The sequence below is a fragment of the Poecile atricapillus genome, chromosome 10 (genome assembly GCF_030490865.1).
Source record: "Poecile atricapillus isolate bPoeAtr1 chromosome 10, bPoeAtr1.hap1, whole genome shotgun sequence".
NCBI lineage: Eukaryota > Metazoa > Chordata > Aves > Passeriformes > Paridae > Poecile > Poecile atricapillus.
In genome coordinates, this window is record NC_081258.1 from 20,264,896 (window position 1) to 20,281,337 (window position 16,442).

Genomic DNA, 16,442 nt, shown 5'->3' on the forward strand with positions numbered 1-16,442 from the left:
TTTCCCAGCAGAGCCCTTTGTGCCAAAGGGCCGCGTGTGAGCTTTGGCCGCGGAGCCGGCACGCTCGGCCCCGACCCCATCGGGCCCGGATCCGTTTCACTCGGCAGGGTGTGAAATTGGGGAGGAATTCAGGCCTGCCAGCTCGAAGCAGAGAGGGGAGCGCTGCTGCATCCCTGCAGCCGCCTCTCTCTAGCCAGATTATTGGTGTTAGTGCAGCATTGGGGGTGCTGGGAGCTCATCCAGACAGATTCCAGGTGGGAATGGAGAAATGACCCACTGAGACCCTGGAGAGGTGCAGGGTGCTCCTCTTTTCCTTGGAAAATTTCCTTTTCTGCGCAGGTCGCTCGTGGGCAGGATGGGTGAACCCTGGGGGTTGGGATCTGTGGGGATTACACCCAGAAGGAGAGGAATAAACTGAATTTCCTGCTCCTCAACCTCTCCCAGCAGTGCCGTGCCTTGACCCACTGCAGCAGACGGTGAAAAAACATTTCCAGTGAGGGAGGAGAAAAAACCCCTCACTGTTTCCAGCAGACTTCTCTTAAAAAAAGGACTCTTTAAAGCAAAACTTCACCCTTCTTTTCATTAAAACCTTCTTCGTATAAAATCCTGGTGGCGCCTTTTAAGAGGCTGCTCTTGACTTGTGCTCCGTGCCCAACGCCCCGAGGTCTGGGTTGTAAAATCAGCTGGGAAATTTGGGACTCAGCTTTTCTGGTTTCGCCTCCTTAATAACACCTAAAATTGCCAGGGCGGTTCGCAGGGAGGGCGGTGAAGCCCTTCCCGCAGGGATTTCAGCTCCGCGGGGAAAGTGGTGGAACAAAAACCTTTCCCTTCGTCTTCCCTGCAGCAGCGGGGAGCTGGGAGCACGGGAACATGAGGACACAGGCACACGGGGACACGGGGACAGAGAGCCCTCCCCAGGATGCCTCTCCCAGCCCATCCCGACAGCCCTTCCCACTAATCCGTAGGTGGAGCTCTTCTGTCATCTTTTTCTGCTTATGTTGCTAAGAAGTAACCCAGAAATAGCTTTCCCGGGAGGGCAAAAGGAAAAAGTGCTTCCTCAGCGGCTTTTGCCAGAGGTGAACTGCTCCGAGCATCCTTTGAAGCTGCAGGGCTTCACCCCGGGGGGCTGCGCTGCCGCTTCCTCAGTGCAAGAAAAAGGGCTAAAACCCCTCCCGTGCCTCCCCCGACTGACATCCAGCCTTCCCCTCTTCTCTCCCGTTCCCTGCAGGTCTGAAAGGATGCGGCAGAGCCCCGCCGGCCCTCGGGACCCGCCCGCAGCCCGGCCCCGGGGAGCTGCTGCCCCGGTGCCCCTCGGCGGAGGAGGATGCCCATGAGCGGGCCACGGCAGCTCGCAGCGGGACGGGACAGAGGGGCTCTGTAGCCTTGTCCCCTCCTCGGTATCATGACTGGAGAGAGCCAGCATGTTTACACCATCGGCGATACTGAGGCCGGCCCCAAAGAGCCCGACAAGGACTTCGGCTGTGAAGGCTGCGGGGACGAGGATGGGAGGGCGCAGGGCGGGGAGGGGACATCGCCCTTCCCCGGCCACAAGGACAAGGAGCCCCACAGCCAGCGGGAAGCCGTGATCCGGCCGCAGCAAGCGGGGAAGATCGACTTCAAATCCCTGCAGTGCAAGCCCAAGTTCGGCAATGACAGCGCCTGGGGAGAGGTCAAGGGCGGCCCCCTGTCCCCGCCGGGGAAGGGGCGAGCCCGGGAGCGCAGCCGGCGCTCGGGGAAGGGCGAGCGGGGCCAGCAGCAGCTCTACCGGCTCAGCATCGCCGGCACCCGGCCCAGCCCCACCATCGGCATCGCCTACCCCCAGCAGAAGGTGACGCCGCCGAAGAAGCCGGAGGTGGCCCCCGCGGCCGGCAGCCACCGCTTCCACGTGCCCGGCATCCCCCAGCGCGACGCCGAGCTCCGGCCAGAAGAGCTCGGCTTCGGCCGCTGCTTCCCCGATGCTGGCCGGACCTCCACCAGTTATACCTCACAACCCGGCCCCAAGGGGCAGCCCCCCGCCGCCGGCATCCCCCTCAAGAGCCCCGGCACCCATGGGCAGCTACATTATTTAGAGTTCCAGGCAAACCGGGCCGAGTCCTGGCCTTCCCCGGAGAAGAGCTTTGCCGGTGCTACCTACGGGATCTCGGTGCAGAAGCCCAGCTCTTTCTCCGAGGGTGGCAAAGCCGCGGTGCACGGCCTGGGGGCTTTGCCGTGCCAGTTTCCCTTCCAGCTGCTGCACGATGCGGGCAAGGAGCCGTTCCAGGAGTACCTGGAGGTGGGAATCGCCAGCGCCGCTCCCACCGCCTTCGCCTTCCACTCGTCCCCCAGAGAGTGGCCGGAGGAGCCGCTGAGCGGGGGCTCCTACGAGGCCGTGTCCCCCGAGGGGAGGGGGCTGTACGGGCTGCCCCCGCCGCCTCCGCCCTTCCTGCACCCGCCGCCGCCGCCCGCCCTGCACCACGGCCCCTTGTCCTGCTGCAAGGGCAGGGCCGAGCATCCCGCCGACCCCCCTGGTGCTCTCCCCTCGTCTGGTGCTATCGACCAAAACCCAAGCACTTTCCAAGAAAACCAAGCTGTTTTTCCGTCTAGTTTACACTCGCCTACCATGCCAAAGCCGGTGGGGAAGAGGCAAGCCTCAGCCAAGGACGGCGTCCCCAGCCCGCGGCTGCTGGTGCAGAGCAGCCCCCTGAGAAGGACAGTGCCACCAAAGTCCCTGTCCCAAGTGCACTTTCAGAGCAAGGCCTATTGCAGCTCCCCCGCGGGCAGCAGCGGCGCGGGAGCCGTGCCTTTCGAGACGAGCGTTCCCACTACGGCACCCACCCACCCCAGGCTTGTGCAAGCTTGGGAAGGTGCCACGAAGGCGTTTTCTCCCATGGACCAGAATTCAGCACCTTATTCAAACCCTGTTGGAAACCAGTTCTCATTCGAGTGCCAGCCTGGCCCCGAGCAGAGGCAGCACAGGCAGAAAAATGCCAGGCTGCCTTGGCAGCAGATGCACCTCCCTTCTGCGGTGCCCGGTGCCAACAGGCTGGAGCTGTCGAGACACATCACCAGCCAGAAGCTCCCCTTCCCCCTGGGCACGTCGGACTGGCAGGGCAGCGGGAAAGCCCAGAAAGGGCCCCCCATAAGCAACTCTCCAGGGTATCACAGCAAAAAGCTGTTACCTGGAGAGAGCCTCCAGAGGGGAGATCCCGGCGTGACAGGAGCTTTCTCCTTTGAGAGCGGGAAGGAACCAGGGTCTCCTGCCTGCGACTCGAGAAGCAAAGCCCTGTTCTATAGTATGGCTCAAGCAGCTCCTCCTCCTCCTCCCTCAAGGAGCTCGTCGGGCTCAGGGCTGGTCCTGCCCCCATCAGCCTTGGTGGCTGCCTCCCCTGGCGAGTCCCCACTGCCGTCCCCCGTCCCCAACCCCACGTGTGGCAGCAGCTGCTCGTCGCTGTCCCCCATGTCCAGCAGCCCACTCAACCCCGGCTTTGAGGACAGCCAGATGTCCGGAGCGCTGACCCCCTCGCCCTTCTTCCAGCACCCCTGCCATGCCAAGGATGCCAACAAAGCCTTCCACCCCTCCGAGGTTCTGAGTCCCAGCCCCCTTCATTACCACCCTCCGGACTCTGTCAAGTCCTTCAGCTTCCCCCCGGATGCTCTGAAAGACGACAGCCTCCTGAAATGTGCCCCGGCCAGCCCGTTCCACAAACCCAGCGGGGAGGTGGCCAAAGGCTGCTCGGATGGGCTGGACGGGGAGCAGCCTCCACCACCGTACTCCTCCCATCACCTGCTGGCCACTTCCCTGAGCAGCGCCAGCCTGGACCAGCTGGACGTGCTGCTGACCTGCAGACAATGTGACCAGAACTACAGCAACCTGTCCTCCTTCCTGCAGCACCGCCAGTTCTGCGCCTCCCACCCCGCGGCCCAGGCAGAGCCCAAGGACGCTCCCCGGGCAGCCGAGGGGCGGAAGGTGCTCCCGCCGGAGCCCCCCAAAGCCCCCAGCCTGGCGCTCTCTCCAGACCCCCCGGGACATCTGCTGGCATTAAGCAAGAGCGACGACTTCTTGCTGGACGGGGAAGGCAAAAGCGAGGGCAAGGAGGATGCTCTGAAGGGCGGCCTCTTCCACGGCCTGGCCACCAGCTCCCTCCCGCTCAGCGCCTCTGACCTGGACATCGACGATGCCAAGCTGGACAGCCTGATCACCGAGGCCCTCAACGGCCTGGGATACCAGTCGGATAACCCAGAGATCGACAGCAGCTTCATCGATGTGTTCGCTGATGAGGAGCTGCCGGGAGTGAAGGCGGCTGGCGGGGGGACGGCTCACAAGGCCAAGGAGAGCCTGGCCCCGGAGAGTAAATCCAAGCAGGCAGCAGAGGGGAAGGCAGCAGGAGAGGCCAAGGCTGGCTGTTTTGGTGAAGATGGCAGCCCAGGTGGGGAGCAGGTGAAGAGGAGGGCAGGAAAGCAGCACCTCCACAAAGGGAGGGTGGCACGGAGGGTGGCACCGCAGGAGCCGGATCCCGCAGCAGAGGGAGCGGAGAGGACAGCCAGGCTGAGGGCAGGCAGGAAGAACAGCGTCCCACCAGCCACCACCTCCAGCCAAAAGCATCCCAGGAGGCTCAGCCAAGACCCTCTGATGAAGAGCGAGGTGGGGCCAGGCATCACCAGCAAGAGCTCCAAGCCACCGCGGTTCTCCACGAAGGACGCGAAGAAGCGGAAGCCCCGAAGCGGGACGTGGAGCAAGGAGCTCATCCACAAGATCGTGCAGCAGAAGAACAAACTCCACAAACTGCAGGTGAAGAGCAGCAAGCAGGCCCAGCTCCCCCAGGCCACCGAGAGGCTGCTGGCAGGCACCAAGGACGGCGGGCTGCGGGAATACGACTACGTGTCCGACTCGGACGAGGAGGGGACAGAGTGCAGCAAGCCCCGGGGCAGGAGGAAGCGTGGCACGGGGTTCATGGGGAGGAACAAGTACAGCTTCAGCAAGAAACGCCTGGGCAGAGGTGAGAGAGCCAGAGAGAAAGACCCAGCCTGGAGCTACAGCCGGAAAAGGGACAGTCAGAAAAGGGAGGCACAGGAGGACGGGGATGTCCCAAATCAGGAGGATGCTGAGAAAGAGGATTGTGCTGCCAGAGCCCGAAGGCGGAGCAGCCACCCATCTGCTGGCAGCAACCACAGCATGCCCAGAGAGATGGGCAGGAGCTCGCCCTGCGCTGCTGGGGTTGGTGACAAGGGTGGCACCCAGAGGAGGAGGCGCTCGGGCAGCCCAGCCCATGTGCCAAGGACTCCCCTGAGCCCTCCCCAGGACAGCAGCCCAAAGACGAGCCAGGAGAGCAAAGAGGACATTCCCAGGGGGAGCAGGAGGTTTGGCTCAGCCAAACCTTTGCTGGCAGGCTCCGGGACACGGCCGAGTACTGAACCAGATGTTGCTGCCATGGGCTGTGCACAGGAGGAGCCGTCACTGCAGCCCCAGGAAAGGCAAATGCCCAGCACGGCCACCCCAGGCAGGAGCCCTGCCAGCTTCTCCTCTAAGGAGGGGCTGGATGAGCCCAGAGGAGCAGCAAAGCTCCCAGCTGAGGCAGGAGAGCCCACCCTGCCGGCTCAGGGCTCTCCTGAGCTCACCATGGACCACCAGAGGCACCAGTTTTCCCCTTTCCCAAATGAAGGGCTGAAATACCACACAGAGGAGGTGATTGCCCCACACCCCAGCGGTAACAAATTGAGTCCTGGCCGTGGGAATGCCACCTGCTCAGAAGCAGGAATCAAATACGTGAAGGGACAGGGGCTCTGTGACGGTCAGAAGGATTATCCCACACCAGCTCCCACCTACGGGGGGGATGCAGTGGGAATGATGCTTGCTGCCAAGGCACCTGATCCATATGTCAGCAGTGACAATGCATTTTTTGATCCCAAAGGCCTTCCCAGTCACTACGAGGACAATCTCTTCCCAAAGCCCCCAGCCCTGGGCTCCTCCCACATGGACGACATGTACCTGTGCCGAGATGACATCAGCACCAGCTCCTTCGAGCAGAAACCCTCCAGCATCTCCCCTTTTGCCACGGAAATGCCGCAGGGCAAAGCGTCCTCCCCTCTCAGCTTTGACTCCTCGTCGATATTTGGAGAGCTCCCCGTCTCCGAGTTCGATCCGTACGAGAGCAAGGATGGATACGGGACAACGTTCCCGTGTCCCGGGAACGCCTCCCGCAAGCCGCTGCCGTTCGAGCAACCGTACCCACCCTTCCTGCCGGAGAAAGACTGGTCTCTCATGGAGGAGGTGGCTCCCATGCTGCCAGAAGACATGACTCAGTTCCACAGCCTCTCCGTGGAGAAGCCACCAGCCAAGAAATTCCCCGAGGAGGGAGCTGTCCCCAGCAGCCAGCTCTCCCTGCCGCTGCCAGACAGGATGGCGGATTACAACGTGACTTTCATGAGCAACATCTCAGATGACGAGCTGGAGATCAAGCGCCTGGTCACGGAGCTGGAAAGCCAACTGCAAACCAGCAAGTTGGACTCTGAGGTGTCCGTCAGCCTCCAGAAACCCGAGCCAAACGTGGCTGTCCACCTGCGAGCGCAGGGCGCCGAGCGGTTCCCAGTGCTGCCGGCAGAGCCAGAGGCAGGTCAGGAGAAAGGGCTGTTTTTGGCAGGTGAGCTGGGCAGATCGAGCCTCTGTGCTGGGGAGAGGCTGGCAGGGGAGAAGCCAGACATGGTGACCGCCCCTGAGGACTACGAGAGACCCAGGGAGGCCTGGCTGGAGCTGGGCTCGCTGGAAACCGGGATGTGCGTCCCAGCCCCGCTGGCCACAGATCATTTCTGCTCCAAAGACAAGAGCGAGCAGCTCCAGTCTGATGCGGCCACTGAGGAAAGAGACCTCAGGAAGATGGAAAATGGGTCTTCTTCCAACAGTTTACCTGGCTTAAGCACAACTGACCAAACAGAGGTTCCCATCTACACCGACCCTGTGGCTAAAAGCCCTCCTGTTGTCACCGACTCCGTGTTCCCCGAGACCATGGATGTGACAGAAATAACCAAAGATCCCCTGCCATCCCTGCCATGCCAGTGCGGTGCCAAGGGCTTCCCTGTGCCGGGGAAAGCAGACGCTGATGCTGCAGAGCTGGAGAAGTTTGATGCCCATCTTCCAAACCCTAAGCCTCCATTTGGCTTCCAGCAGGGTCCCACCCCAGCCTTGGATCTCGCCTTTTCACCTCATGTCAAAGAGGTCCCAGATACAGAAGAAAAACCCTTAAGCAGGACTGAGCCCCCCAAAACAGTGAAAAATGCTGTGGATCTCAAAGGGGGTGGCGGTGGGCCTCCAGTGGAGGAAAGGGAGGAGAGGAAGAGTCCCAACACCTATCAAAGCCCTGGACCCGGTGACAAAGCCAGCAAGCCCAAAGTGCTGCTGTTTGAGATGCTGAGCGTGCCCAAGGAGAGCGACCGCCCTTCCCAGGAGATGACGGTGGCATCCCAAGAGACCTCTGCCAACCCTCTGCAGCAGCTCCAGCTCTTCGTTGCCCGGACAGTGAAGAACAACGAGGAGGAGCTGTTGATGCCGTGCTTCCCCGGGCTGCTGGCTCCCAGCCACCCCTCTGCCACCACCCACGTCCACACGGAGCACAAGGAGCAGAGCGGTGATGCCTTGGAAGGGGAAGATCAGACCCAAGGGGAAGGGGATATCCCCATTGGAAGCAGCACTGGAAGTATCGCTGCTCCAGGGAAAGAGGCGCTTTCTCCCGGTGGATGCGAGCAGCTGGAGTCACTGGATGCAGAGGGCTCTTACCGTGCTAAACAATCCACATCGGCAAAGCCAGAGCTGCAAAATAATGTAACAGAGCCGCAGCACTTAGCAAATGAAGCCCCGGAGCCGAGGGACATTAATATCCCTGCAGATGGTGCTTCCCAGGAGCGTGATGACCTCTCACCACCCAGCAGCACCGCGGTGACCTCGCTGCCAGGGCAGGGAAGGAAAGCTGATCAGCTCAGGGAAGAGCAGGAGGGAGATAACACAACGGCCTTGGCATTTAGGAAACATGAGCAATCCCAGCCCAGCCGTGGTTCACTCGAGGAAGAAACGCTGGGCAGAGAAGAGGGAGAGAGGCTGGAAAGGAGTCGGGTGGGGAAGGGGGCGCAGCACCCGGGCAGTGCTCCCACAAGTCCTGTCAGCCCCCTTGGTCCCTCTGAGGGGGATCTCCACCAGGATCCCAGCTTGGGGACAGAGCTGAAAGCCACCACAGACAGTGCAGATGTTCCCAGAGAAGGGAACGGCAAGCTGTCCCTCAATGGCTGTCATTACATGGGCGAATCTCCAGCCAGCCTGCTCTTGCCAGCCAAATATCCCGACCTCAAATGCTTGCAGAGCAGTGGTGCTGAGGGGGGAGATGTCCCCAGCTTTGGCACTCAGCTCTCGGATGAGAAGAAACACGGCTCCTCCCTGCCTGCGACACCAAGTTCATTCGTCACAAAGAGTTGTCCTCCCGAGGCCAGCAGCCATCACATCCATCAGCCCATGAGCCCAGCAGAGCAAGGGACATGGGAAAAGGCACCCACCTTCCCTCCCTCACTGCACCACTGCGGGGCTGTGCCGATGGAAGCGGCTGAGGAGCATCCTCATCACCTCCCTGACGGTGTTCTGGGTAACTATGAATCACCTGGAAGAGAGGGGCCAGTGAGACCCTGCGCTCTGCGGCATGGTGATGCTCTGGTGGGCTCTGCCTTGGAGATGGGTGGTCCCCAAGAACCGCCAGGGGAGGACTGTTCTCTTCCCTGCTCGCCGCCTTTCCACCACAAGGGTGTTGGGAAAGTGGTCCCCGAAAACGCTGGTGCTGTGCTGCCAAATTTTAAAGGAAACCAAGGATGTGCCATCGCAGACACAGTCGTTAACTCCACCCCTCCAGAAACCCAGGATTATCCAACCCAGCCCACAGCGGATCTTCTGCCCGTGGAAGAAAGGGAGGTCAACCTGAACCAAGAGAACAAGCTTGAAAACTGCTCCCATGTCAGGAATAAGCATCAAAGTGAACCAGAGGCTTTGTCCAATGGTTTTGCTGTTCAGGACATGACAGCTGCCATCAGCAGAGGTCTTACAAGGGCTGGAGATCTTGGTCCTGCTGAACTAAATGGCCATGAGTTTTCAGGGGCAGCAGAGGTGAGACTTGGTCTTTCCAAAACCACAGAGAGTGAAGGAAAGGGTTTAAAAGGGGAGAAATCCAATAGCCATGGGACTGCAGAAGCTGGGGGTTGTGTGTTAAACAGCGTGGGCCAAGGAGAGGACTACACACCCAGCAGCACTCCAGAGCCATCCCAGAATGAACTCTGCAAAGGAAAAAAGCCCAACGGGCTCCCGGTGACCTGTGACATTTGTTCAGCCACTTTCCGGTCCAAGCCCGGCCTGACCAGGCACAAAGCTGTCAAGCACCAGGTGAAGAATGGTGGTTTGCCACAGCCCAGCAAGACTCTCAGGTCCCCTCTGATTCCTGCACACAAGACATCAAAAGCATCCCAGAAGGTGCCCAGGAGGAGCCTGAAGGCATCAGTCAAAGACAAAACCTGCAGCTCACAGGTGCCCACCTCCGTTGCTGAACACGTTCCCAAGAAAGCATTCCCAGAGCTGGAGAAAGAGCCCAGCACACCGATGCAGGAGGTGGTCAGCAGAGTGCTCAGCGACCTCAGCGTGATCTCCTTGGAGATGTCCCAGGAGCTGCACCGCACCCGCATCCTGCAGAGGGAGGTGAAGGCCAAGGGACCGCGCCCGGAGATGAGGGGATCGGGAGAGGCAGCATCTGGGAAGCTGGATTCGGGATGGCAGGTCAGGAAAGGAGAAAAAGGCAGAAGGAGACAAAGCAAAGATCTTGGAGAGGAGAGCAGCAATTCTGAGAAGCAGCTCAACAGGAAAGTGAGGCGAAGGAAAGCGAAGGTGTTTCCCAGTGGGAATGAGCCCGATGGTCCCTGTGAGCTGGGGAAGAACACAGGTCCTGCTGCCCTCAGCTCCAGCCTGCCCGGGATCATGGAGGGCTTGCACGAGCCGGATGGTTGCATCTCCACAGAGGAACAAAACAGGACCAGCACAGCCCAGCAGTCCCAGAAAGCCAACGAGTCCTCCTGTGCAGCTGAGCTTGCAGAAGACCTGGGCAGCAGGATGGGGTGTCTAAAGGAGATGGTCAGCACGGAGATGGGCACGGTCACCTGTCCTGGGGAGGTGGAAGATCCAGATGCGGTGGAAGATGCGCAGGCTTGCAAAAAATGGATTAGCGGGTTTGTGGAGCCAGTGACAAAGAGATGGGGCAAGGTGGGCACAGAGCAGCATTGCGATGCTGATGGCACAGAGGACGTGAATGCTGGGACAGGGGACAGTCCTGCAGCAGACAATGACACCAGGAGCTGGAGTGGTGCCCTGCAGGGTCCCACAGCTCCTGCCGAAGGGGCGTTGCTGCTGGAGAACCGTGACTTGGGAGCCACCCAAAGCGTTTCTGGGCATGGTGCTCTGCAGACCACGCCGGGGACCAGCCCCTCTCGTGCAGAGCCAAAGCGGTGGGTGAAGGCAGATGTGCCACCAGGCAGGGAGCACTGTGGGGACAGCACGGCCCCCTCAGACCTCCAGAGCTTTTTCGACGATGATTCCACATTCTCCCAGCTGTTCCCCAGGGATGACCAGTTTGTCCGGAGGAAGTGCACGCGGGTGTATGGCAAGCGCAGCAAGAAACCCAAACCTGTCCCCGAGGTCAGCCTGCAGCCAGCGGGGGCCATCGACCTCTTCACCATCCGCCTGGCTTCTGACCTCAGCGACACCAGCTCCTTCTGTGTCACCAGGCAGGACCCTTGCGAGTACGAGACCATCTCCGTTGACGATGCCCTGATGCTGAACATGTGCCAAGGCAGCAAGGCAAAGAGCGGAGATGCTGCTCCAAACGGATCTAACAGCATCGAGCTGAGGCTGGACCAGGAGGAGACCGACCAAGGGAAGGAGGACATTGACCTGGAGGACAACATGCTGACCTTCTTGTGCCAAAACAGCCACGCGGACAATGTCCCCAGCTTGAGCATCTGGGGCAGTCTGGAGAAGGAGGGGGAAAGCCTCTCTGCCGAGGACATGTTTGAGCCTCTGATGGACCTTGAGGATGAGCACTCGCTCCAAGTAGTAAACTCCGAGCCCCCCAACCTGGCAGAGGAGTCCTACAATGCCAAGGATAATGGGGATTCGGACTCCCCCGAATTTCACACCCTCGACGTTGAGATGCTTAACACAAAGCTGAAAATGAGAGACATGTGCTTCCTCAGCCCTTGCAAGGATCTTCCTGGCCATGGTGAGGACAGCGCTGTGAGTTTGAAGCCAAAGTCAGGCAAGCACAGGAGCAGGCTGGAAGATGGGAAATTGGGGAAAAACCGCGGGGAGATAACCATCAAAACCAAAGACAAGCAGTACAAATGCAAAGTCTGCTTCCAGTGGTTCCTGACACTGGGGGAGCTGGACTTCCACAAGCTGTCCCACAACCCTTCCCCTCCTCCTACCTGCTACATGTGTGTCCAGCGCAAATTCAGCTCCCGGGAGCAGCTCCGGGACCACCTGAAGGAGAAGCACGCCAGGAACAAAGCTGGGCTGTGGGCATGCGGGATGTGCCTGAAGGAGATCTCCGACGTCTGGATGTACAACGAGCACCTGCGGGAACACGCCACCCAGTTCGCGCGCAAGGGGCAGGCGCAGAAGTCGGTGATGGGCCTGCCCGGCTGCTTCGGTGAGGACAATGCCGCTGTCACCCACTTCCTCAACACCATCATGTATCGGAAACCCAGCAGGTCCTCCCGGCACGGCGACCCCGGCGGCCGGCATGGGGTCAGCAGAGAGAGCAGGAGCCCCAAGGAGTTGCCCCTTGAGCAGGAGAAGGTGATGAAAGACCCCTTGGAGAGCAATGTCAAAGTGAAGCCACCTGCAACCAGCTCCTCCAAAGCATCCTCCAGCCCATCTCCAGAGCACACTGCAAAAAGTGAAAGCACCCCAAAATCTGTCCCCATGCACCCAGACTGCAAGGATCCTTCCCGGGACTGCCATCACTGTGGCAAGCAGTTCCCCAAACCCTTCAAGCTCCAGCGGCACTTGGTCGTGCACAGCTTGCAGAAGATCTACTTGTGCCACAAGTGCCCCATGTTCTACCAGGAGACCAAAGAGCTGCGGAGCCACCTGAGCCAGGAGCACGGCGTGGTGGAGGAGCAGGAGATCAAGCACACCACCCTGTACGCCTGCGAGCTCTGCGCCGACGTCATGCACGTCATCAAGAAGTCCTTCATCTGCAGCATGTGCAACTACACCTTCTCCAAGAAGGAGCAGTACGACCGGCACATGGAGAAGCACCTGGCGGGCAGCAACAAGACTTTCAAATTCCGAGGGGTCATGAGGCCTGGCGCTGCCTGCAGGGAGAAGGTGAAGGAGGGCGGATCTCTCCGGGAGGGAATGCCACCGAGCAAGAAGCGGAAGGTGGCTCACCATGGCAGCTCAGTCCCACACAGGTCACCAGTCCACCTGGACCCCACAAGTGACCTTCAGCTAGTAGAAGCCAGAAGCCCCAGCCTGCAGGTTCCCACTGAGTCCTTCCCAACAGCACCTGGTGACCTGGGAGCACCCCAACCCTCCATGAAAGCAGAAGTGCTGGTGGGTGACTTCTCAGAGCTCCTGGCAGAGATAGAGAAGTCCCCATTTGACCCCTTGCCACCACCACCCTGCCTGTCCCCATCTCTGCCAGCGGCTGCTGCGGGCAGCCCTGAGCTCGGCCACATCGCTGGCCTGTCCATCGAGGAGCTGGAGAAAGGAGCCTTTGATGGGAAACCACTTCCTTTCTTGGACTCGCCCGAGTTTCCCATGGACCTTGCTGGCTTGGCTTGTCACCAGGCCACCAACCAAAAACTGTCCCCTCCCCTCCTGACCCAGAAACATGGCTGTGCCGATGGCCACAAAAAAACAAGCGCAGACAACAAAGATGAATACAGGGCCTGTATCCTGGGAAATCCCAGCGCAGACACCAACGCCGTGGATGGGATCCCTTTTCTCCAGCTTGCCAAGAAGGTCTCAGAGCTTCCTTCCCCTAAGGCAGAGTCTCCACAAACCACAGAGACCCACAGCTGGGGCAACCCCGGTGCCAGCGATGCCTGGGAAGGTGCAGCCAAGCCTGTGTCTCCAGAAGGTCCCCAGCAGCCCCTGCCCCCAAAGGACAGGACAGCATCACCCACACTCAGCAGAGCTTCCAAGGATTCGGTGCCACCAAAGAAGACCGTGGGCAGTGAGGCTGCTCCCGGTGCAGGCAGGCCTGGCAGCAGCACCGAGGAGGGTCAGCAGCCCATCTCAGGGAAGGAGAAATCTGTGCCTGAGGCTAAGGACAGCAGCACCAACGCCAAGGACCAAGGCAGCAACCCAGGCAAATCCAGCGGCCACCAGCCCAGAGGTGAGGTGGCCAGCAACACCACGAGACACGGCCATGTGGAGCCAGCCAGAGCCACCGGCAAGCTTCACCCCAAGAGGAGGAAAGAACACAAATCCTTGGGCCACCGGAGCAGCTCCGGCTCCCGGGAGAACATGGAAGGAGACGGGAAGAAGAAGAAAGCCCGGCCTCCTTGCCCGGCGAGGAGCGAGAGCAGCGCTGAGCTCAAACGTGGCAGCTGGAGCAGCGCCGAGGCTCCCGCCCTGTCCCCCGGCAGGAGGGACACGCACTGCAGCAAGCTGGGGCCCAAGCCCAGAACGGGCCCCCAGCTGAAGAAGATGGTCCTGGACCCTTACAACCAGAAGAAAGGGGAGCTCCGCCACGCCAACGGGGACGTGAAGCGCAGGAAAGCCATTCTGGGAAAGAGCCTCCACCAAGTGTTGGCCAAGGGGCCAGCGCCGTCCCCACGTGGCTCCTGGCACGGTCCCCGCGCCGCCCGCGCGGCCAAGGCGGCCGGCCCGGCCAGCTACCGCAGTGCCGAGTCCCAGAACAACCTGCTCAGCCAACTCTTTGGGCAAAAATTAACCAGCTTTAAAATTCCTTTAAGAAGAGATACTTCAGAATAATTTATGGAAGTGACTTATGGTGATCCTCAGCTGCTTTCATGGGGTTTGCAAGGGAAAAATTATCAAAGCATTAAATTCGTTTGTGTAGCATGATTTCTCTGTCTAGCTTAAATGAACTTGCACTGCAGCCTCTGTGAAATAGTTTGCTTTGTGTCTACTAATCTACTTTAATTCACCTGATTTATCATGCAAATGCTAGAACTTTGATGTTGCTGATGATTTTCATGAACTGAAATTGTAATCGCTTTGGGCAGACTGAATCGTCGAGAGCAATTGCTTTATTGCAGAAGTGCTGAGGTTATAAGGATACTTGCAAATCTCAGACCCTTTTGAGTCTGTGTCTGTGTTATCTTTGTACAAAGTACTTGAAGAGATGAACTTCATTCCGTAGACGTCTTATTCATAAGGTGCAGTACACTGTAGAAAGCAAATTTTTTTTTTTTTTTTTTTTTTTTTGTTGAAGATTTTGCACAAATAATCCCGTACAATTCATTTAATTGGGAGCTGGCCTAAGCGATGATACAATTTAAAAAATTAAATTAAGACCCAAGTGTCCTATATTTTGACAGCCATCCCTAAGAATTTTGTTTCTACATCGTCAAGAGAAGAACGACCCAGCTCTGGGGTTCTGGGGCTGTCGGAGCCCTCCAGAGGATGCTGCCACTCTTTGACCACTGTAGACGATGGGACTGGAGGAGAAGCGTCCCCGCGAGCAAACTGCACCTTGACACTTGTGACAAACTCTGATTTTTTTAGGGTTTTTGGGGTTTTTTTTTTCCTCTGTGTGTGTGTGTGTGTGCGTGCGTGGGGTTTTTTTTCTTTTTGTTTGTGGGGTTTGGGTTTTGGGGTTTTTTTTTTGTGCAACGAGAAAACTGTGCCAATTTACCGCAGCGAAAACCGGTACTGTCCAAGTGCCCTCAACGGTATCACTCCTAAACTCTCTTACTGTACTGAGGTAGTGGCTCTATAGGTATCCGCTTGTACTATGCAGTTACTGGTGCTATTCTTCATTTGTAATGTGAATACAGACTTCCTTGATTGCCAAAAAAAAAACAAACAAAAGGAGAATTGGTAGGAAGAAGCCGTTACCTGTCAAAAAAAAAACGGAGCAGGAAAAGAGAATTTAAAAAAAAAAAAAGCCAATTTGAGGGGAAAAACGTTTAGCTTTAGGGAGAAAAATTAACTTTAGGGAAGAAATCTAACTTGGGGAGAAAACACAATTTAGGGGGGAAATACAGCTTTAGGAAAAAAAAAAAACTTTAGGGAAAAAAATACAATTTTAGGGGAAAAACTCCTCTATGCTGGTACTCCATAGTGTCGAAAAGGTTACGTCACATTAAACGAGCACGTTCTACAACCAAACTTTTGGATCCAGAAAGAAATCTCAGGTGCAAATGAGGACATGGAAAGATTTTATTGAAATACTCCCAAGTCAAGGAGGTGAAGTAATGCACTGATGTGATATGAACAGTCAGAGTACTTTGCGTCTGTCCTGCAATGATTTTTTGTTTTGTTTTGTTTTAGAGTTAAAAGGAAAAAAAAAAAAAAAAAAGAGGCTTTATTCTGTTAATATGTATCTTTACAATTCTTTGTATTGTATAAAAAACTATTGTAGGTAATTTACCTTGGGTGCAATGTGTTCTGTCAAAAGTTTTTATTTTGATATTTTGTCCAGAGAAGCAGAGAGAGAGCAGAAAACGCCGTTTTATGATGTTGTCCATGTGCTTTTAAAGTGCCTCTTTAATATTGTTAAATAAAGTATGAGATAAAAATATGGGGTGGTACTTTAAGGTCATCCATGATTAATCTTTTCAAATATATTCCAATATTTTCACAGAAAATCCCTGTCTGCGTGATGTTTGTGGGATGTTTGAGGTGTCCTCTGTAAAGGGGCTGAGGAGGAGCTTGGTGCCACTGCTGTCACCTCAAGGGTTTGCAAAGTGTTGGAGCTTCTCTACAGTGAAGGTGCTCCTGCAGCTCCTCTTCCTCACAGGTCTTGTCCGAGTGCTGCTCATGGCAGGACAGACTTGTCCATGAGGGGAGAAACCCAAGGTGATGGTGATGGTGATGGTGGTGATGGTGATAGTGGTGATGGTGATGGTGGTGATAGTGGTGATGGTGATGGTGTTGGTGATGGTGGTGATGGTGGTGATGGTAGTGATGGTGGTGACCTGGTTTGGTGGTTATCAGCTGGTGATGGTGGTGATAGTGGTGATGGTGATGGTGGTGATGGTGATGGTGGTGATGGTGTTGGTGTTGGTGATGGTAGTGATGGTGATGGTGGTGATGGTGTTGGTGATGATGATGGCCCAGTTTAACCATCCCCCGTTTTTGATGGTGATGGTGATAATGATGGTGATGATGGTGACAGCCCAGTTTGGTCATCACCCATTTGTGACGGTGATAACGATGGTGGTGGTGATGGTGACGACTGTGACAGTGACAG

At 57.5% G+C, this 16,442-nt stretch overlaps 1 protein-coding gene across 1 annotated transcript; it reads left to right on the forward strand.

Moving 5' to 3' along the window:
• Positions 1-1,402: 1,402 nt before the first annotated feature.
• On the forward strand, positions 1,403-16,093 carry ZNF469 (zinc finger protein 469). Its single transcript, XM_058846254.1, has 2 exons — positions 1,403-8,385; positions 8,677-16,093. The coding sequence occupies exons 1-2, from the start codon at positions 1,403-1,405 to the stop codon at positions 13,994-13,996; spliced, it is 12,303 nt and encodes a 4,100-aa protein (XP_058702237.1). The 3' UTR covers positions 13,997-16,093.
• Positions 16,094-16,442: the final 349 nt, after the last annotated feature.